The sequence below is a fragment of the Crotalus tigris genome, unplaced genomic scaffold, assembly GCF_016545835.1.
Source record: "Crotalus tigris isolate CLP2741 ecotype Arizona unplaced genomic scaffold, ASM1654583v1 scf7180000019553.37968852642:3898890, whole genome shotgun sequence".
Lineage (NCBI taxonomy): Eukaryota > Metazoa > Chordata > Lepidosauria > Squamata > Viperidae > Crotalus > Crotalus tigris.
In genome coordinates, this window is record NW_024097591.1 from 1,439,908 (window position 1) to 1,461,920 (window position 22,013).

The 22,013-nt window shown below is 47.0% G+C and overlaps 1 protein-coding gene across 2 annotated transcripts; it reads right to left on the reverse strand.

Annotated features, from left to right (window-relative positions):
- Positions 1-1,160: 1,160 nt before the first annotated feature.
- Positions 1,161-22,002, reverse strand: CNIH2 (cornichon family AMPA receptor auxiliary protein 2). Of its 2 annotated transcripts, XM_039363285.1 has the most exons (6): positions 21,757-22,002; positions 10,685-10,753; positions 6,307-6,354; positions 3,793-3,905; positions 1,897-2,040; positions 1,161-1,408 (listed from the first exon to the last, which is right to left on the reverse strand). In XM_039363285.1, exons 1-6 carry the CDS (start codon positions 21,835-21,837, stop codon positions 1,381-1,383), a joined length of 483 nt encoding a protein of 160 aa, XP_039219219.1. In that variant the 5' UTR covers positions 21,838-22,002; the 3' UTR covers positions 1,161-1,380. The 2 variants fall into 2 exon arrangements, with proteins under 2 accessions (XP_039219219.1, XP_039219221.1); XM_039363287.1 differs by lacking the exon at positions 10,685-10,753.
- Between the last annotated feature and the right edge of the window lie 11 nt (positions 22,003-22,013).

The window sequence follows — 22,013 nt, forward strand, 5'->3', positions numbered from 1 at the left end:
TCCAGCAGTCTCCCCCTCCCTCACCCCAAAATCCAGAGTTTCAGCTCCTGCCTGCTCCGTTTGGTCAGCCCGTCGCAAGCTGGGTGCTTTGCCGAACAAGCCACCCCAAATGCAAGGATGGAGAGGGAAAAAAAAGAGAACTAGATGGAAAAATATATGGGAAAAAGAAAGAAATTGGGGGCGGGAGGGGGGAGACAATCTTTTGGGTGGTTTGTGCTAATTTGGGTTAAGGCTGGGTCTCCAAATGTGGCAAATTTAAGACTTGTGGGCTTCGAGTCCCAGAATTCCCCAGCCAGCAAATTACATAGTTTATTGTTTTTAAATGAATGATTTAAAAAACTTGATTATCGCAGGGGGGAAGGTCTTTCTAATATGAAAATGCACTCCCCTCCCCAAAGAATAGAATAGAATAACAGAGTTGGAAGGGATCTTGGAGGTCATCTAGTCCAACCCCCTGCCCAAGCAGGAGACCCTACATAATTTCTGACAGATGGTGGTCTAATCTCAGACAAGACGCTGGCTTTCCTCAATGGAGATGCTCGTAATTTTGAGGGAAAACGGGATGAAAACGACAGAGCGCGTGAAAAGGAAAAGAAAGAAAAGCGGAGGGAGGGGAGAGAGAGAGAGGCTGATCTATTGCCATAGCAACAGATGCTGGACTCGGCATCACTTTGCTGGAGGAGAGCATCCGGAATAAAAAAAGAGGGAAAGAAAACAGCCCATTTGGGGGGGGGGGCATCCCAGCCCACCCCCCCAAATCCTACAGGACATTCTCCAGAGGGAAGAGGGGAGAAGGCTACCCCCCCCAAAAAAATATTTCTCCCTCCGGGACCCCGAGCACAAAATCAATTAAATAGCTGCCAAATTTTGGGCTTTTCCTTGTGGTGGGTTTTCCCTTCCTCGTTTGTTTTGTTGGAGAAATGGATTTTTGGCCCCCAGATCACCACCACCCCCCAAAAAAGGGGGGGAAGAGAAGAAACTCGAAGCTGAGCCGATAAGCTGGGCGAAGATGGAAGGGGGGGGAGATAAGGGGATCTTCTGCACCCCAAATCCATTTGCAGACTTTCCCCAAAAAGTTCAGTGGGGACGCAGCTGGAAGCGTCCAGCCGTGAGGAGGATGCTGGCTTCTTTCTCCAAATCATAACGGGGGTGGGGGGGTGTTTTCTGGATCACGGGGGGGCGGCGGGGGGGGGAACAGAAATACGCTCCACCCCTCTGGAAAAAAAAAAGGCGGTGGTGGCTTGATCGGCTTCAGGCACGGGTGAGTCCGTCTTGGCTTTGCGTTTCAAAGTCCAGAAGGAAAGGGGGGGTCTCCATTCATCCCGGAGGGTCCAAAGGGGGGGTGTCGATTGGAGGGTCCTGCCCCTTTGGTTGGCTAGGTTAGAAACTCACCAGCGTATAAACCATACTGGACGGCGAGAGGCGGAAAGGAGAAAGAGGAAGGGGCTGTTAATCCGAGCAACCTGACGTACAAATCCTCCCTCCCTCCTTCCCCTCCCTCCCTCCCTTCCTTCTTTCCTTCCTTTCCTCCCTCCCTCCCATCCTTTCCTCCCTCCCCTCCTTCCTCCCTTCTTTCCATCCCTTCCTTCCTTTCCTCCCTTTCTTCCTTCTTTCCTTCCTTTCTTCCCTTTTCTTTCCTCCCTCTCTCCCTTCCATCCATCCTTTCCTTCCTTTCCTTCCTTCCTTTCTTTCCTTTTCTTTCCTCCCTCCCTCTCTCCCTTCCATCCATCCTTTCCTTCCTTCCTTCCTTCCTTTCTCTCCCTTCTTTCCTTCCTGTCATTAAGTCGAGAACTATCTTATTTGTGGCAATGTTTCTAGTGACTTTTGGATAACCAGTGAGAGAAAAGCGGGGCAAAATCTAAACAGCTGTGGAGAGCTGTAAAAATAGGGACTCACCTGTACAGGTAATAGAAGAAAGACAACAGATAAAAAGCCAGTTTGCACCATGATTCTTTCTGGCAATAATTTAAGATGTCAGCATTCATGATAGAGACGGCATCGTACATGACTTCAGAACCATCTGCCGGGCGGTGAAAGTACCTGGGAGAAGAAAGGCAGACAAGAATAAAGAAAAAGAAAAAAAAATCAGAGGCTTGTAAAATGTCCAATTCTGACCAATGGTGGCCTCAACCTGGCTAACTCGGATCTGAAAAGGGCCAATTTTTTTTACCTCAAAATGGCTAACTGAACTCAGCGTGGCCGATTTTGATCTCAGAATGACCAATTTTGACCTCAAAATGACCAATTGTGTCCTCAGAATGACCAATTCTGATCTCAGAATGACCAACTGTGGCCTCAGACTGACCAATTTTGACCTCAAAATGACCAACTGTGGTCTCAGACTGATCAATTGTGTCCTCAGAATGACCAATTTTGACCTCAAAATGACCAACTGTGGTCTCAGACTGATCAATTGTGTCCTCAGAATGACCAATTCCAACCTCAAAATTAGCAATTCTGACCTCAGATTGACCAACTGTGGCCTCAGAATGACCAGTTGTGACCTCACAATGGCCTAGCGCAACCTCAAAATGACCCTTTTTGACCCCGACATGACCAACTTCAACCACAGTTCTGAGGTTTTGCACCGCAGAAGAAAGCCCATCACACACGGAGTGGGTTGCTCCAAATTAAAACAAAGCAGCGAGAATTTATTAGGATGGACCTTCATGAGATCTCGTGATGAGTTCATCATCACGAGATCAAATCTCACCAACTCAACACTCAGACAGAAGGAAAAAAAATAATTGAGTTTTGGGGACTTTTTTAAAATTTGGGATTTAATTGGATTCCTGCTACTTTCTATTTGATAACGCCAAGCTTTTTCTCTTCCACACCCTGGAATCTAATTTCCAAAACAGAATCAGGAGGATGTCCCATCTGTTGTTTTTTTAGAACCAAAACTAGCTATTTCGATATATAGAAAATATATACGCATATTTGCCCCGCTAAGGTCTATTTTTGCACACTGCCACAAACAAGGACGTACACATTGCCTAATGACGTATAAACGACAAAATAGCATCTGTTCAAAAGAAAACTTCCCAACTTTTTTCTCATTTTCAGTACAGGAAGAAGTTTCTACAGGTTTAAGTCCTCGAATTTATTTATCTTCGCTTAGGGACTGTTCAAAGTGGCCATGGCATTGAAAAAAGTGACTTACAACTGGTTCTCTACTTATGACCATGATCACAGGTTTATGATTCAGGTGCTTGGCAACCAGAACATATTTATTGAGTGATTTGATTTTTATTTATTAAATTTATTTGTGATGGGGGAAGCATCCTGGGGTCACTTGAGGGAGGGAGGGAGGGAGGGAGGGAGGGAGGAAGGAAGGAAGGAAGGAAGGAAGGAAGGAAGGAAGGAAGGAAAAGAGACTGAGAAAGGAGAGAGGGAGGAAGGAAAGAAGGATTAGAGGGGAAAGAAGGGAGGGAGGGAGGAGAGAGAGAAAGAAGGAAGGAAAAGAGTGAGAAAGGAGAGGGAGGAAGGAAAGAAGGATTAGAGGGGAATGGGAAAGGAAGGAGGGAGGGAGGAAGGAGGGAAGGAAAAGAGATTGAGAAAGGAGAGAGGAAGGAAGGAAGGAAGGAAGGAAGGAAGGAAGGAAGGAAGGAAGGAAGGAAGGAAAAGAAGCAAAATCCTTCTTTAAACACAAAAATTAAAAAAAATACTTTTTTAAAAATTTGCAACTGTGCCTGGCCAGCTGCCCCCTGATGCTGCTTGCTGGTGTCTTCTGGGAAGCCCCCCCTGGTGAAGGAGGCCACCGGGAGGGATAAAAGGGTGGGGGGGGGTTACCTCCACAAATGGTAGAACAAGAGAGGGATATTGAGGCCCAGAGTCACCCATTCAGCTGCACAGAGGAACATCAGACAGAAAAGTCCGTGGATCGAATATTCCGGAACCACAAGCTGTCGGAAAAGAAACATCAAATTCCCCCATCAGATGGAAAGAGCTGAGATTTTTGTGGCGGTTGTTTCGTTCTGTTCCTACGGTTGGTTCGCAACCCCTTGGATGCACAACCATTATCCTCAGAAAATCCCCCACAGCACAAATTACCCAGCAATACGTTTCTTTCTCTGCCCAAAATCCTTTCTGATATAAACGGATTTATCTGATGCTCCCTTTTCTAATCGGAGCGATTGCCAACGTTATCAAAAGGGATTTTTGCAGAGATGCCACGTCTGCCTCCCAAAAAAAAAAATAATGATTTTTTTTCTCCCCTCGTTTTATTTATTTGGGGCTTGCATCATTAACAAGGCAACCTTTAATCTTATAAAATAAAATAAAAACTCAGATGGAAAAGATGAGAAAGAAAAAAAAATCAAGCTTAGGTTTTACGCTTATTAATAATCCCTGGCTGACTAATGAATTCGCGACAGTCGTGTGAACAGCCTAACGTTTTATTGTCAGGTGTCACAACATCCCTGTCATAAACCTAAGATTGGACGGGCTTGCGATGGAAACGCTACCAAACGTCGCTCGATCAGAAATGGCAGTCTGAACTAGCTGACATTTGGTTTCTAAGCCAGATATGCTTTTGCAAAAATAAATGATAATGTTAAGAACAATGCAGGGTAATAATGCAAGAATAATATGGCAATAATGCAGTATAAAATGGCGTAAATATGTAGTAAAATAAGGCAGCGTAAGAGTGCAATATGAGGATATAATGATACAGTCTATTAATGCAATATAAGAATGCAGCATAATGTATTGTAATGCAATAATACAATATAGTAATGCAGCATAATAATGCATAACAACGCAATATAAAGCAATGTAAGAATGCAATATAAGAATGCAGCATAATGTATAATGCAATAATGTAATATAGTAATGCAGCATAATGTATTATAATAATGCAACAATATAATGCAATATATTGTGATTATTGTGTTGATTTCAAGATAGAAGGAGGGTCAAATTAAGGCTTTTCTTACACCAGGCTGAACTAATCTCTTTTGGATAATTTTGCCCAAACTGAACCTCTGAGCAGAGATGACAGTCTTCCCCATCACTAACCCCAATGCATAAACCACTTCCTTCATTTCAGTTTAATTTAGACTGACAGGAACAAACTGCAACAGATTTGAGAGGAACAGACCTCCCTTTGTAGTGTGTGTGTGTATGTGCGTGCGTCTATTTGTACATAGCCACACTTCCAGACAAGAATAACCCTTGGCGGTGAGCGCCCCCAAATACCCTGGGTTGGTTTACAGCCCATTTTAGAAAGTCAGAACTTTGTTAAGAACAAGAGAGAGAAGCTGGATCTTACTGATACCTGTACTTGCATTTCAGAGATGGCGAGGGAGGAAGGGAAGGAGGAAGGGAGGGAGAAAAAGGTACAAGATGGATGGATGGATGGCTAGACACACACACACACACACACACACACACACACACAGAGAGAGAGAGAGAGAGATAAAAATAGGAGATGGATGGGTAGATGGATGGATGGCTAGAATAGATGGATAGGAAGGAAGGAAGGAAGGAAGGAAGGAAGGAAGGGGAAGGGAAGGAGGGAAGGAAGGAAGGGAAGGATGGAAAGAAGGGGAAGGAAGGAAGGAAGGAAGGAAGGAAGGAAGGAAGGAAGGAAGGAAGGAAGGAAGGAAGGGGAAGAAAAGGAGGGAAAGAGGGAAGGACAGAAGGAAGGAGAATGGAAGGAGGAAGAGGGAGGGAAGGAGGGAGGGAAGGAGGAAAAGAGGGAAAGAAGAAGGAAGGGGAAAGAAGGGAAGGAGGGAGAGGGAAAGAAGAAAGGAAGGGGAAGGGGAGGGAGGGAAGGAGGGAGGGGAAGGAGGGAAGGAAAGAAGAAAGAAAAGGGAAGGAGGGAAGGAAGGAAGGAAGGAAGGAGGGAAGGAAGATATTCTGTCAGGAAATTTCTCCTTATTTCTAGATTACTTCTTGTTTAGTTTCCATCCGTTGCTTCTTGTCCTGCCTCTTCTTTGGGGCAGCCCCTCAAATATTGGAAGGCTCCTATCATGTTCCCCCTGGTCCTTCTTTTCATTAAACAAATCAAACCCAATTCTAGCAACCATTCTTTCTCTGTTTTAGCCTCCTGTCCCCCAATCATCTTTGCTGCTCTTCTCTGCCCTCTTTCCAGACGCTCAGCATCTTTTTTTAATATTGTGAAAACCAAAACTGGAGGCCACATTCCAGGTGTGGCCTTACTAAGGCATTAGAAAGCAATATTAACACTTCGGCTCCTTCAGCTTTGGACAAACAGAGCAAGAAACTGGCGCTCCTTAGAGAGGAATCTTTGGGGGGGGGGGAAAGAAAGTTAAATGCAGTGGAAAAAGGCGCCATACTCACTTTTCTCAAAAGACAACAGATCCGTTCCACATTTTTCAACCTCTCTCTCTGCAGGGAAATATAAAACAGGTTGAAACCATCGCTTAGGGCAGGGATGAGTACAATGGAGGAAAGAGAAGGGTTGGGTGACTTAAGTTGGGGGGGGCTGCAAAAAAAAAAAGATTTTCCCCCTTTTTGCAAAACCCACCGAAAAAGACACTCAATCCGCCAAGTTAGTCCTAACCTCGACGTTTTTATTTTTTATTTTAATTTTTCAGACATTTGAGGGAGAAAAAAAGCCACATGCCTCTGAAGAACGGGCCTTTGTGGTACGGTCGCTCGGGCATCGCGAAAAAAACACCCCATGTCTGAAGCCCATTTTACAGATGGGGAAGACTGAGGGAAGCGATGCGTGCAAGAACGGGCGGGGCAAGGCTGCTGAGCTGCAAAATCACGGAAAAGGGAGCTGACGGCTTCCAGATGGAAGCTGAGAACTAAAGTTCCCCGTTCTCGTGACACAGCCCAGGTTGTGGAGTTGTGAAGTGGGCGCCCCGTCACGTTTGGCAGGTCCAACTTCTAACTGAATTCGGGAACTGAAAGTCCTAAGCTTTGTTTGTTATCAACAGGAGTAGACTGTTTCTGACTCAGGGCTGAACTGTGGCGTCCTTGGTGCTCCCCGAGCTTGGCTGTCTGCTTGCAGACATTTTGTTAGCCAAGTAATTAATTAACATCAGTGCTGGAAGGAAGTGGATTTGCTCTCTGTTTATGTGCAAGTCGCTTGTTTGCAGAGAGCAAGCCCCACTCTCCTTAGCACTGATGACGTTACCTAGTTTGGTGATGAAATGTCTGCAAGAAAACCTCCAAGCTCAGACAGCCTAAAGACCCCACAGTCCTCCTCCTCCTCTCTGCAAACCCCACTCCCTTCTAGCACTGATGATGTTCCCTAGTTGGGTCGTGAAACGTCTGCAAGAAAACCACCAAGTTCAGAGAGCATCAAGGACCCCACATCATCATCTCCTCCTCCTCCTCTTCCTCCCACTCCTCCTCCTCCTCTCCAAAAACCCCACTCTCTTCTAGCACTGATGATGTTCCCTAGTTGGGTCGTGAAACGTCTGCAAGAAAACCACCAAGTTCAGAGAGCATCAAGGATCCCACATCATCTCCTCCTCCTCCTCCTCCTCGCAAACCCTTCTCCCTTCTAGCACTGATGAGGTTATCTAGTTTGGCAATGCAATGCCTGCAAGAAAATCACGAAGCACAGAGAGACCAAGGACGCCATATAGTTGTTGTTCTCCTCCTACTCCCAATGTAGTCGTAAGCTGAGAACTCCCAAGTGTGGCCTTAGTAAGGCATTATAAAGTGGTATTAACCCTTCACGTGATCTTGACTCTCTCCCTCTCTTAATTCAACCCAGGCTTTCAAGGGACCGTCTGCGCTCCTTAGCTCAAAAGGGCAGGAAATCCCTCTTCCTTTGGAGTTCAAATCTCTGCCTAATTTTTCTTCGCCTTGGCATGCAAAACTTTCCAGGGCTATTATTTTTTTTTTCGTGCAAAGACAGTGAGAAAAGCACGGCGACAGCCTTCGATTTTTCCACCTGCGCGCTCCGGAGCATGCAATGTTTTTTAGATCCAGGGCATCCACCTCGCTCTGCGCCCGGCGGGATTGGAAGGAAATAAAAAATAAAAAAAAAAATCGAGGTCAGACCGCACTATTTATACCCTGAGGAAGCCGATGGGCCAGCCGAGAGACATCACAATTTCGAGGCGTTTGCAAAGATCTGGGACTTGTCAAAAGTGCCTTTTGCTAACCTTGCAATGTTCTCCTTTTAGCTCACAGGGGCTTCCTCGCCTGCAGGAAACCGTTTAAGCAAATCCGCCTGGGATGAGAATCTGGATTCTGAATTATTATTTTTTTAAAGGGGCTTCGCCTTTTCTCAAGAAATTCAGAGCCTTCGTCTAGCGAAAAGCTGATGAAAACAGCTCCTTTCCCCCTCCTGCCTCAAAACTCCCCTGGAAAATTGCAAACTACACCAAAAAAGAGAGAAAAGACCCAAGTATTGCAGTCCTCGACTTAAAACTGTCCACTTAGTGACTGAAGTCATGCATTTTCTGCAGCCCTAAAAGAACCTTCAGACACGGTGATTGAAATTGGCAATTTCCCGATGAATTATAGGCTGGGAAGCCAAATAAAAATAAAATAAAATAAAATATAAAATAAGACATTCACACCTCTAGGAAAGACAGACTCCCAGCAAGAGAGGAATAAAAACAGAGATATTACAGGGAGCCCTTGACTGACAATGTTTCGTTTAGTGACCGTTCGGAATTACGACGGCACTGAAAAAGGAGACCTGGGACCGTTTTTCAGTTTTACGACTGTTGCAGCTCCAAATTCAGACCGTCGGCAACTGACTCAGTATTTATGACGGTTGCAACATCCCGGAGTCACGCAATCCCTTTTGGCGACCGTCTGGCCAGCCAAGTCAACGGGGGAAGAAAGATTCGTTTAACGACCGTGTTCTTCACTTAACAAATTGCAGTGATCCAGTGAACAATGCACGCAGCACGCAAGTTCGGTGCTACGCCACAACTCCACCCCACCCCCGAGTTGCCGTTTGAAAGATGGGCGGCTGCATGAATTGGCTTAATTAACAAATCCTTTCCTCCAGTTCAAAGCTTATCCCGCCACACACACAAAACCACACACGCACACTTAACAGCAGGAGCAGTGTCTTCCAGGACTTGACAGCCCCTCCAATTTGCCAATTTCCGTGCAACAGATGGAGCAGCAAAATTACAAATCCCGCTTGTAAGCCGTTGGAGCTTATGTTAATTTTCCACCGAAACGATATTAAATTAAATTTAAATGCTGCTTGGGCCTCACCCACCCTGGGATGAGGTGGTGGGGAAAAGCCCCTCTGTGTTCAAAGGGGTTCCTTATCCGAATCAAATGGGATATTTTCTCGTAGTTAAGAGGCCATGGTGCAAATTCAGCTGCTAGGACTTCTTCTTTTTTCTCCTTGTTTTGTTTGCAACTTCCGGGTCGCAACGTAGCTCGCAAAAGGAATCCAGAGATTCTTCTCCTGTGTCTGACGTCGCCCGATGCATTTGCTGGTTCCTTCTCGTGACCTTTTGGCTAATTCCCACTTTTAACTCGGATTTAAATGGCTTTAAAAGAAACAGGCCCCAATATAGGTAGAGACCTTACCGGAGTCCTGGATTTATAACAGTTTGTTTAGAGACCGTTCAAAGTTAGGGACTTAAGCCTGTTTTTCACACTGACGACCGTCGCAGCCTCCCGCGCGGTCACGTGATTTACATTCGGACGCTTGGCACCTGACTCACGTTTATGACGGTCCTCTTTTGCGACCGTCTGACAAGCAAAGTCCAGGGGGAAGACAGATTCATTTAACAACCGTGCTATATAGTATGTTTAAATGTGTGTTATGTATGTGTATACTTTGAGAGCAAGCAACTAAATTTCATGTTTAAGGTGTGCCATTGTGCCCACAGTAAAAAAATGACAATAAAGGTGATCTGTCTGTCTATGTATCATCTATCATCTGTCTATGATCTATCTCTATCTATCCAACATCTATCTTTCTATCATCATCTGTCTGTCTATCTATCATCTGTCTATCTATCCAACATCTTTCTATCTTTATTTATTCAACATCTTTCTATCTTTATCTATCCAACATCTTTCTATCTTTCTATCATCTATCTATCTATCATCTATCTACCTACCTACCTATCTACTGTATCTATCTATCATCTATCATCTCTCTATCATCTATCATCTCTCTATCTGTCCAACATATCTATCTATCTATCATCTGTCTATCTATCATCTGTCTGTCTCTCTCTCTCTCTCTCTCTCTCTCTCTCTCTCTCTATCAATCATGTCTACCTACCTATCTATCTACCTATCACTAAATGAACTGTTTTAAACCGAGGATTGCCTATGTTACAGAATACGGAATAACAGTTGGAAGGGACCCTGGAGATCCTCTAGTCCACCCCCTCTTTGAGCTGTCAGCCGTTCCTGACAAATGGCTGTGCAATCAATCTCTTCCTAAATTATTTCAGCAATTCACTCGAGGAACCTCTGTATATCTCTACAGAAATTACAGCAGAACCGCGGTGCAAACCCTCTTGAATGCATTTGGGTCGATATAAAAGGGAAAATTTAAAAAAAAAAAAGGACTTTGCCATAGGTGTATCCTACAGGCCATCCAACCAAACGGAGGAAATAAATAAATTTTTTTTCTGCTATTTTTTTTCTTTTTTGACCAGCGGGGAAGGAGAACCTGGAAGAGAAAAGCAGGAAAGGAGAGGGAAAAGACAAACAAATGGAGACAGAGACAGACACACCTCGGACATGATATGTTTAGACTTACTGCCCTGGCTGGATTGCCCTGGTCGATGGGATTCTTAAAATCTATGTGCAATTCGTCAAAGGCGATTATCTAGAGAAAGGGAGAGAGAGAGAGAGAGAGAGAGAGAGAGAGAGAGAAAGGAATTCAGAAAATATCCTTGTTTGCGGGGGGGGGGGGGATAAAAAAATCACGCAGCAGATCCACCCATTATAACCAACAACCGTCATTCCCGAGCATCGTGAAACGTATGTGGACGTTCCGTAAGGGAAGGATGAAAAAGTAAATAAAACAGGGTGCAGAATTTGCACCCAGACCTGCCTGCGCCCTGAAAGCACAGGGGAGTCCGTGCCTCATGTTTTATCCACACCCTTAAACTGAGAGCAGCACATTTGGGAGTTTAGACGTTAGCCCTGGAGGTTGTTGAACCCCAATTCCCATCGGCCCCTGCAGATAAGGATGATAGGTGTTGGGGTTTCCAGCGACACCTGGGAAGTTTGCAGATTGCTGGACTCAGTTAATCTCATGTACAAGTAAAACAATGAATACATTTGTATGTATGTATATCTATGTATCTATATGCATATATCTATATCTATCTGTCTGTCTAATCTATCTATCTATCTATCTATCTATCTATCTATCTATCTATCTATCTATCTATCTATCTATCTATCATATCTATTCGATATTCTATTCTATATTCTATATTCTAGTCTAGTCTAGTCTAAATTTCATAACTTTGGCATTTGCCCCTCTTTGCCTGCATTAGCCACCATGCTGCGTACACACGTACACACACACACACGTACACACACACACAAACACACAGGCTGATCCTCAGCTCCATCTGCCACTCTCCACTGTGGCATCTTCTCAGGAACATCACAGCCTGCAAAATCCTGCCAAGCTGGATCGCTTTTCTGGTGGCATGTCTCTGGAGCAGAAAAGATGCTTTAATTCTCTTTTCTCTCTCTCTCTCTCTCTCTCTCTCTATTCCCCCCCCCCCAAAAGAAGTCTATGGAAGCCCAGCATGGCTGACGACGTTGCCAGAACCACCCACGTCTCCCCAGGTCCCTTGTCCTCTGCTGGTAGAGAAGTTGAACTTTTGCTGCTTCCCAATCCTTTCATTGGAAGGGATCTTTCTACTCCAGCCCATAATAGGCGCTTCCCTGCCCACGCAACGTCGCCTGCTGCTGTTAACGACGAGGAGAGACTTTCCAGGGGCGAGAAAAGGACAGCGGAGACGGCTCGCGAGGGCAAGCGGGTCTTCCGGGAGGAAAGGACACCACTGGGGGATCTTTCCGAGCAGGGAGCCAAGACAGGAAAAGAGAGATGAGAAAGCGGTGTGTGGGGGTGTGTGTGTGTGTGTGTGTGCGTGTGTAAAGAAAACCCACACGCTGTGGGAAGACAAAGATGGGGTTCTCAAATTAGAGGGTGGGGGGAAAATCCAGGGCCGGTTGAAGGAAGAACTGTGCAGAATGGGGAGGGTGAAACTTCGGAACTCGCTGCCACTAGACAGAGGGGTATTTTGGGGCTGGGTTTTGGAAAAGAATTAGGCAAATGTGTAGAGAATCTAGACAATATTAGAGAGTGAAAACAATAAAGGAGAACTAGGTAACATCATCAGGGCTAGATGGGATAGGATGGGATGGGATGGGATGAGATAGAATAGAATAGAATGGAATAGAATAATAAAATGGAATGAAATGGAATAGATCAGAATAATAGAACAGAATAGGGAATAGAATAGAATAGAAACAGAATCGGAACTGGAAGGGACCTTGGAAGTCATCTAGTCCATCCCCCTGCTCAGGCAGGAAATCCTATCCCATTTCAGACACACGGTTGTCCAATCTCCTCTTAAAAACTTCCAGTGTTGGAGCATTCACAACTTCTGGAGCACGTGTTTGCTGTTATGGATCCGGAGCTCTAACCCCCCCCTCCCCGCTTTGAAAATTCATCCTTTTTTTTTTTTTTTGCTCCAGTGACAGTCAAAGCACGAATTACATCCATCACCTGTCAAAAGCCTGCTGAGTCCCACTGAAGCCCAGGAAAAAATGCCTAGCAACGCCGACACCCTCACTTCCGTGTGCCCAGCCGGAGCAATTTTCACACCACGGGTGTCTTTCTCCTTCCTGAACCCGCCTGCACTTACTTTCTGCTCCCCCCCCGTCCTCCCCGTCTACCAAGTACCAGATTTTTTTGGGTTCCCAAAAAAAAAAGAGATGAATATTTTTTTTACAAAGAAGAACTGTTTCCCGAAGGCTCAACAGGAGGGTTGCAATTAAAAAGGAGCATGTAGGTGGCAAGAAAAATAAATATATATATATCACCCTAATCTGCACATTTTGGGTTATCTACAAATGGAAAAATGGAAAAGATTTTTCGGAGGCTTGTTGGTGCAAAGGCCTCAATGCCGTGGTGGGATTCAGCCGGTTGCGCACCAGTTCGGTAGAACCGGTAGCTAATTTTTTGTGGCCCAGGTCCAGAATGGACTTCCGGAAGCAGCATCGACGCAGAGAACTGATTGTTCCCATATGTGAATCCCACCCCTGCCTCAGTGCAGTGCTTAAACCTGGTTTAAGGAGATGCCGGTGTTGGATTCGTTTAAATAGGTTATGCGCCCCCACAAGGAAACAGATTCTGTCTTCAGATGACATCTTATTTTTTTTAAAAAAGGACAGGTTTCTAGACCTCATGAACCTGATTTTTTTTCCCTTTTCCCTTTCCATCTTTTCTCATTCCCATCTCCTTCCTTCCTTCTTTCCTTCCTGTGTTTCTCAACCTTGGCAGCTTGATGCATGGAATTCAACTCCCAGAATTCTCCCCCAATGCTCTTTCCTTCCTTCTTTCCTACGCTCCACCATTTCCTTACTTCCCTCCCTCTGATGTTCCACCCGTTCCTCCCTTCTCTCCTCCCTCCCTCCCTCCCCCTCTCTTCCTTCCCACATTCCATTCTTTTCTTCCTTCCTTCCTACCTATGCTCCATTTCCTTCCTTCCCTCCCTCCCACATTCCACCTCTTCCTTTCTTCCTTCCTCCCTTCTCTCCTTCCTTCCTCCCTTCTCTCCTCCCTCCCTCCCTCCCTCCCTCCCTCCTTCCTTCCTTCTTTCCCTTCCTTCCTTCCTTCCTTCCTTCCCTCCCTCCCTTCTTTCCTTTCCTCAACTTCACGGGAGCATCTGGGCCACTTTTCCAGGACTGATTCTCAATAGCAGATCCTCTGATGCCATCTCCTTTTTCCAATTACAGATCAAAGAAACCGCACAGCTTTGGCTGATCCGATCTAGTCTCAGGGCTTCAACAGATGATCCAGGACCCCGGAGAGCTCCATTAAAGAGGCAGGCAGAAAATGCACACGGGCATCCAAGGATCGGAAGGCTAAGAAAACAGGGGAAAGTAACCCCATCTCACCAACTCTGACCCCAAAAGCCATCGTGGAGAATTGCAAAATTGGATCCTCCCAAAATACACTTTTCTAGAAATGTTCTCCTGATCAGAAACCAAGATTCATGGCGCCCGTTCGCTCCCAAGCTTGGAGCGAACAGCTTTTCCCCACCTGAACGAGACATTCCTGTTGCCTTTTCCTGCATATCTAAAAATCACATATTTTTTCCCAGCCAATACTGAATTCGAAACACAGCCGCACGGAAAAACCTTAGGGAGAATTTCTTAGGGAAAGAATTGCACGTTGCATTAAAACTTTCTCGGACCTTGGATGGAAAACAGAGCCAAATTCTGCAAATACAGGGGGTCCCCAACTTACGGCCACAATGGAGCCCAACATCTCATGTCGCTAAGTGAGAGAAATGTGTTAAGTGGGTTTGGCCCCGTTGGACAGCTTTTCTTGCCACCCCTGGTTAGGCGAAGCCCTGCCGTTGTTAAATGAATAACACGGCTGTTAAGCGAGACTTGGCTGCTCAGAAGGGGAACGCTGCAACCGTCGTAAATACGAGTCAGTTGCCGAGCGGCGGAATTTTGGGATCCCGTGACCGTGGAGGAGGATGCAAGGGTCGTTAAGGGTGAAAAACGGTCCTAGGTCCCTGTTTCCAGTGGCGTTGTGACTCTGAACGGTCACTAAATGAACCTCGTTGTAAGTGGAGGACTATTTGCGTCCAAAGAGCAGCCTGTAAAAACACCTCTTTCTCTCCCTCCCTTTCCCAGCACGGTTCACATGTTAAAGAACCGTGCAAATCGCACAGGCGTTTTTTTCCTAGACGTGCTTCTCTCTCTCTCTCCAGGATCCATCCGGCATCGGGAGAAACAATTCAGAACAATTGTTTCTGCTCTGCCTTCGGAATGGCAGTTGCCATTGTCAGCCCTGATAGCTGTGAAACTGGGATTCGGCAATGTGGCTTGAAAGAAAAAAGGAGAGAGAGAGAAAAAAGCTCTTTTTAAACTTTTAAGACCCTCCCGGCTTCCAGCCTTAACCAGTTTCCCTGCAGTAAGGAAACGACATCAACCCCAACAGTGGAAGTCCTGCAAACGCCGAGCTGATGTAAACGTCGCGTTCGATTATTCTTATTCGGACGTGGAACCGTTAGCCGGGTTTGCAAGGTCTGGGGTTAAGGAACTGCCTGCCTGAAAGCCGAGATTTAAGATTTTACGTTTTGAGAGTTTTCTTTTGAACAAAGATGGGGAGGGGGAGGGTCTCTCCTACCTCTTGATTAAAAAAAAAAGTGGGTTAAGCATGGAATCAAACCAGCATCCTCAACTTACAATGGTACGTTTAATGACCGTTCAAAGTTGCAGCGGCGCTGGAAACAAGGATCTTGGGACCAGTTTTCACGCTTTTATGACCGTGGCGGCGTTCCCCCCCCCCGTGGTCACGTGATCAAAGTTCAGAGGCTTGGCAACTGACTCGTATTAACGACGGTCACAGCCTCCCAGGGTCCAGGCGATCCGCTTCCGAAAAGCAAAGTCAACAGGATTCGCTTAACGACAATCTGCCCGTAAAGGTCGTAAAATGGAGCAAAACTCAGTTGATGTCTGCCTCCCTTAGAAGCAGAAACTTGGGGGATCTGTTTTGGTCGTTAACGTCAAGGACTGCCTGTATTAGTCATCCCGTTTCTTGAGAATTCAGCCTAGCTTTTTTAAAAATAAATCAATAAATAAATCAATAAAAAGGTCCCATTGGTTCTGGAGAAGAGAAAAACAACGTTCTCTAAATTGCCTCATCTATTAGGGTCATGCGAAAATTAGATCAGCCTTTGAACTGACCCAAATCTTGGATCAGGGAGGGAATTCTCAATCCTCGCTTTATAACCGGAGTGAAAACCAGCAAGTCAGCCTGCTAAATTTTCCAAACCGCGACGGCAAAAGCATACGAAGAATGGTTGCGGGAACTGGGTATGGCCAATCTAGAGAAAAGAAGGACTGGGGGGGGGAGGGACAGGAAAGCAGTCGTCCAGTATTTGAAGGGCTGCCAAAAAGAAGAGGGGAGGGGGGGGAGGTCCACCTATTTTCCAAAGCAGCTGCAGGCAGACAAGGAAGAATGGAGGGAAACTCATCCAGGAGAGAAGCAACCTGGAATTAAGGAGAAACTTCCTGACAGGGAGGACAATTAACCAGTGGAACAGCTTGCCACCAGAAGTTGTGGGTGCTCCATCACTTTTAAGAGGAGACTGGACAGCTATTTGTCTGAAATGGCATGGGGGTCTCCTGCTTGAGCAGGGGGTTGGACTAGAAGACCTCCAGTGTCCCTTCCAACTCTTGTTATTCTGTTATTTTCCTACTTGAGCAAGGGGTTGGTCTAGAAGACCTCCAAGGCCCCTCTCAACTCAGTTATTCTGTTATTATTCTGCTCGAGCAGGGGGGTTGGACTAGAAGACCTCCAAGGTCCCTTCCCTTCAAATTCTGATTGATGGACTCTTTTTTTATTTTATTTTAATCCCCATCCTGTTAAGCCTTCTGCCTTCCACTTAGCCAGCGGGGCTAATCTCTTGTATCCTTTTCTCTGCAAAATGCTTGGAGGGTTTTGTTTTGTTTTTTGGCACACCTTCGATCTGTATTTGCGTCTGAAGCCTGCCAAGCCGAATCACGGCAGCCGTGCCAGGAAGTGGGGGCGACGTTTGCTTCCCGCGGTCTTGATTTCTCGCACCCCCCCTTTTTTTTCTTCCTTCCCATCCTGGTGGGGGCCCAAAAGTTTGGACATTTGGAAGCTGGGCTAATGCCAGTTGTTGCCCCCTGCCTAATATCCTGGGGGCTCGCTGGTGTGTGTGTGTGTGTGGGGGGGTCCTTGAGAATACCCTGGAATGACAGAGACGCGGGGGAAGAGAAGAGGAGAAATAATATACGGGAGAGCAACGAACTCTCTTTTTATTCTTGTTTTCACCTTGAAAGTACTGTCGGTTGCTAGGGCAACCGGAGCTGTCAATTTTGGGGTGCTTGTGTGTTAAATTTGCACCTAGCAGACAAGGAGAGGGGGGGAACTGGGATCCATTGAGGGTCTCTGCCCCCCTCTAGATAATCCACAAATTATCTCTTTGATTCTTGGGTCCCAATTCAGACGTGTTGAATCCCCTGCCCAGCCCAGCCCGTGATAGCCAGAGACTACATCTCCCATCCTTCCCATCCAGCTAGTCCTTTCCACCCAGAGGACCTGCAACTTGTCACCTCTGGAAGGATGCATGAAATCCTTCCCTCTGTAGGAGGCAGCAATGGGTGAAAACTAAGTGGCTAGTCCCTGGTGTCAGCCCAAGTCCGTTGATTCAAAAACTCTAACAGAATAACAGAGCTGGGAGGGACTTTGAAGGTCTTCTAGTCCAGCCCCCTGCTCAGGCAGGAAACCCTATACCATGTCAGACCAATGGTTGCTTAATTAAGCTCGATGAAGGTTAAGTTTGTTTGATCTTTAGCTAAGATTATACAACTCTGGTGCTGACTGGGCTATTGGCTCGCAGACATCTCGTTACCCGACTAGGGAACACCATCAGGGCTGGTGAAGGCGGAGGGGGGGGTGTTTGATGCCTGTTTACAAGGTTTTTCCAAGATTTCCGTCCCTCAGCCAGGGATGCCTTTGAAAAAAGAAATACAGTGTTGTAACCCCTGGAAAAATAAAAATATCCGTTCCTCGATGGCTTTTCTTAAATTAATTTTGGCATCCAGTGCTTTGCCAGCCCTGCTGGCAGAGACTTATTTTGGATCGCGGACTATTTCTCAAACAGAGGTGCCAATGGAGAAATTAAAAAAAAAAAAAAAACAGAGGTCAGAAAAGGGGGGATCCTGCAACTCAGAAGTCGCTCGTAAATCCTAAAAGATAATCAATTTCCCCCAAAATGGAAACTGGAATCCCCCCCCCCAAAAAAAACCCACCTAGGTTTTTGCCTCTAATTGTTGAGCCTGTTTTCAATGTCTGGCAAGCTTTGCCCTGTCTGGTGATATTTTGGAGAAGGCCGGCTGCCAAGCTCAGCGTGCTAACCCTCCCTTCTCTTCATGAGGACTAGAAACTCAGGAGCTGTCTGTGCCGCGCGCACGTGGCAAGGTGCCACAGCGGGCCAAGGAGGGGGAGAAAAGCCTTGTCGCCTAAAACCGATTTGAAGCTGCCCGCGCACGAGGCACGGTCGTGAGAATCTCCTCGAGGCGAGGTTTTGCGCAGCATTTGAACTCAGTCCCAAGAAACGCAGGGGGGGGGCGGCATCCTCAACCCTGGCTGGTTTTCTTGCAAAAGCGTGTTTCGGTTGGGAACGATTTCTTGCCAAGAGCGGGGAAAAAAACCAGCCGAAGAAAAAAAAGGCTAAGCATGGATTCTGGTCTTCGTTTTTGGTTGCGGGAATGAAAACTGTATTTCCCACACCCAGCCGCTGAGATTTAAGGTCAGGAAGGTCTTCAGATTTAAGACCCTCCCTTGCTTCCGGCGAGATCACGAAGCAGAGGAGACTGCATTCCATCGCCCGAAACTTTGGAGCCTGCAAATGTCGAATCAATATTGAATTCCTTGTGTTTTTAATTATAGTTTTATGTATTTATCTGTTGGTGCCCTGAGCTTTTCAAAAATAGATGGGACAGCCCTTTGACTGACATGAGCAGGGGGGTCAGACTAGGAGACCTCCAAGGTCCCTTCTAGCCTTAGGATTTTATATACAAATAACTCAAGGCGGAAAACATACCCGATGAAGAGGGAGAGAGGGAGAGAGAGAGACTAGAACTCCCAGCCGCCTGGTGATTGGCCCAAAGTCACCCAACCGGCTTTCATGCGTAAGGCGGGACTAGAACTCACCTCTCCTAGTGATTGGCCCAAAGCCACCCAACTGGCTTGCACGCCTAAGGCAAAACTAGAACTCACATCTCCTGGTGATTGGCCCAAGTCACCCAGCCGGCTTTAATGCCTAAGGCAAAACTAGAACTCACGTCTCCTGGTGATTGGCCCAAGTCACCCAACTGGCTTTCATGCCTAAGGCGGGACTAGAACTCACCGTCTCCTAGTGATTGGCCCAAGTCACCCAGCCGGCTTTAATGCCTAAGGCAAAACTAGAACTCACCATCTCCTGCTTTCTTGCTTGAGGCCTTAACCTCTAAACCAAATGGGCTCTCCAGAGTGCATCTATAGAGAAACTATAACTCCCAAGAGCACCCACTTGAGCCACTGGCAAGTTGCCTAGAAGTGGCCTTCTCCAGCTCCTGGAAATCCACAGGTCCCCCTCCGCTGTTTCAACGGGGGGGGGGCTTTTTGAAGCTAGATGACGGGTCCCCAAATAATCCCCCCTACTAAGAAATAGCACATACACCTTAAACAGAGGCACACCTAGCATGTGTGTGTGTGTGTGTATTTGTTTTCGTAGATTTTCACGGGTACAGGTATGCAGGTCTTGGCGTATTCGGGTCTTTTCCCGTGTAAGATTGAGAGTATCTTGGCGACACATAGCCAGCACCTCAGCTACTCAGGATGTTACGAAACAGCCAAACAATCCACAAACAATAACTCCAACACAGCCAACCAACCCACCTACAGCAACTAAGCCAGCACTCCACACACACCCCCACCAATATTTATAGAGAGACGGCAGCTCCAATCACACTTTGCTCGCACAAGCACGAAGCCGAAGACCCCAGCCTGAAGATGACGAGTGGGACCTCGTCGAAACGTCGCCAAGACACTCTCAATCTTACACGGGAAAAGACCCGAATGTGGGTCTTTTTATTTATATATATATATATATATATATATATATATATATATATATATATATATATATATATAAAACCAACTTTACAAAGACTTTCCTATTTCAAAAATAAAAGCTGGAAAATCACCCTAGGAAATTGAAACTATCCCAGATCCATTGAACCCACATCCCCAAATCCTGAATGATATCTAGGGGAGCTTTTTAAAGAAACACCCAAGATCTGGGCAGGAAACCTGGGATAACATTCCTGAAAATTTGCAATATTCATAGTCGCTATGAATTCCTGAATATTGCAATGGGGACCCAGCCTTATTTTACACCGAGGCTTCAAAATCCTGCGGGATTTTTGGCAGCCAAAACCTGGTTAAAGCTTAGAGAGAGAGAGAGAGAGAAGCAAACATTGGATGTTCTTGCTTTGACAACCGATGTTCCAATCTTATGTTGGTTTGTTTCCTTTAAATCAAGGAAACAATCTTTGGATTGTTCTCCGCATGGCTGTGTGTCAGAACCATTATTATTATTTTTTTTAAAAAAAGAAGCAAGGATTCCAAGCTTTTTTTAACACTCAAATCAGATCTAGGGGGCTTTATTTCCTTCACATCCTGTCCCCCCACCCCACAAACACACACACAGAGGAGACCCCCCCCTGCAGGGAAGGAGTTAAATTGATGCCAGCATCCCATTTATTAGCAAAGGGCTCTCTCTTTTGTAAACATATGTAGTTCCCATGGCAACCGGAGTCAGGTTCCTTGGTTACAGAAGGAGGAGAGAAAATTGGGGAGGGGGCAGAGAGGTGGATGGCAGAAAATGGAGGAACAGGAGGAGTTCTTTTTAAATTATATATATAATATATATAAATTTTAAAAAAAAATCCTTTCCTGGGATTCCTGAGCACGTCACCAGAATGGAAGAAGAGGGGGGGGGAACCCCTCTTATTTTGTTTTTGTTTTTTTAATAGCCCCCTAAAAGAGGTAGGGGATAGCTGGAAAGTTGCAAGGGAGGGGGTGGCTTTTTCTGAATTTGGGGAGGGGGCTTCCCCACCCCCAAGACCCCTTTTAGGGGCTCTTTGATATAGATGGATGGCTTAAGCATGGATAGATGGTTTTCCTTCTGGTTAGGCTAGTGACTCCCAGTCGATCCAAATTTCTCTGCGACCCCCCCCTCAAAAAGACCCACGACCCCCCCATTTTCCCCCAGACAGAAATAAGACGGGCTTTGCACCCCCAGACCCAAATTGCAGGGCTTTCCTCTCTGCTAGGACCGAAGGCATCTCTGCTTGTTTGAGGGACTCATGGGGGGGGGCTTTCTCACCCCTCCCAAATTGCTCAGATTTGCCCCCCCCCCTGCCGAAAGACCCTCTCCTTAAAACAAGAGGGCTGAAGATTGAGATAGATGATGCTAGGGGCTGGACTGCTCCCCTCCACCCCAGTTGGAGTTTGGCAGAGAGAGCCCACCTACCCTTGCTAGGGAGCCTGGACCGGTGCTGATCCCCCCCCCAAAAAAATTCCAGTTCTTTCCTAGCCCTTCCTCAGCCCTTGAACCCCCAGCCCTCCCTTCTTTGGCCCCTGAGCCCCCTCCCCTCTTTTCTCTGGCCCTTGATCCACCTCCCCTCCCTTCCCCAACTAAGGAGCCCCCTGCCCACCATTCCTCAGCCCTTGAACCCTCTCCCCTCGCTTCTCTGGCCCCTGAGCCCCCTGCCCTCCCTTCTTTGGCCCTTGAAGCCCCCTCCCTTTCCCGGCCTGAGCCCCTTCCCCTCCTTTCTCTGGCCCTTGATCCTCCTCCCCTCCCCAGCTAAGGAGCCCCCTGCCCTCCCTTCCCCGGCCCCTGAGCCCCCTCCTCTCCTGTCTCTGGCCCTTGAGCCCCCTGCCCTCCCCTTCCCCATCCTTCCGCCCCCTCCCCCCGCCCTCCTCCGGCCCCCCATCCCGAAAGGGGGGGCAGAGCGCGAGAGGGCGCGCGAGAGACCCCCACTCACATGCCAGATGACGAAGAAGATGAGCGAGGCGCAGAGGACCAGCGTGAGCATGTAGCAGAAGGCGGCGAAGGTGAAGGCCATGGCGGGGGGGGGGCTGGCTGGCGGGGCGGCCCGGGGCGACCTCCTCCCTGGGCGGGGGGCTACTCGGCCATGGGAGGCAGGCAGGCAGGCGCCGGGCCGGGGGCCGCACAGCCGCGGCAGCCGCTACCAGACCGGCGGGAGCAGCCGCGACGCCCCCCGCATCCTCCCGGCTCCGC

What these genes read in the sequence shown, in the direction of transcription:
- CNIH2 (XM_039363285.1), bottom strand. Translation starts at nt 21,837, where the DNA reads ATGGCCTTCACCTTCGCCGCCTTCTGCTACATGCTCACGCTGGTCCTC. An exon ending in AGGGCAATCCAGCCAGGGCA is followed by an intron (nt 6,355 to 10,684) that starts GTAAGTCTAAAC and finishes ATTTCCCTGCAG; the next exon opens with AGAGAGAGGTTGAAAAATGT. An exon ending in TTGTTCTACCATTTGTGGAG is followed by an intron (nt 2,041 to 3,792) that starts GTAACCCCCCCC and finishes TTCTTCTCCCAG; the next exon opens with GTACTTTCACCGCCCGGCAG.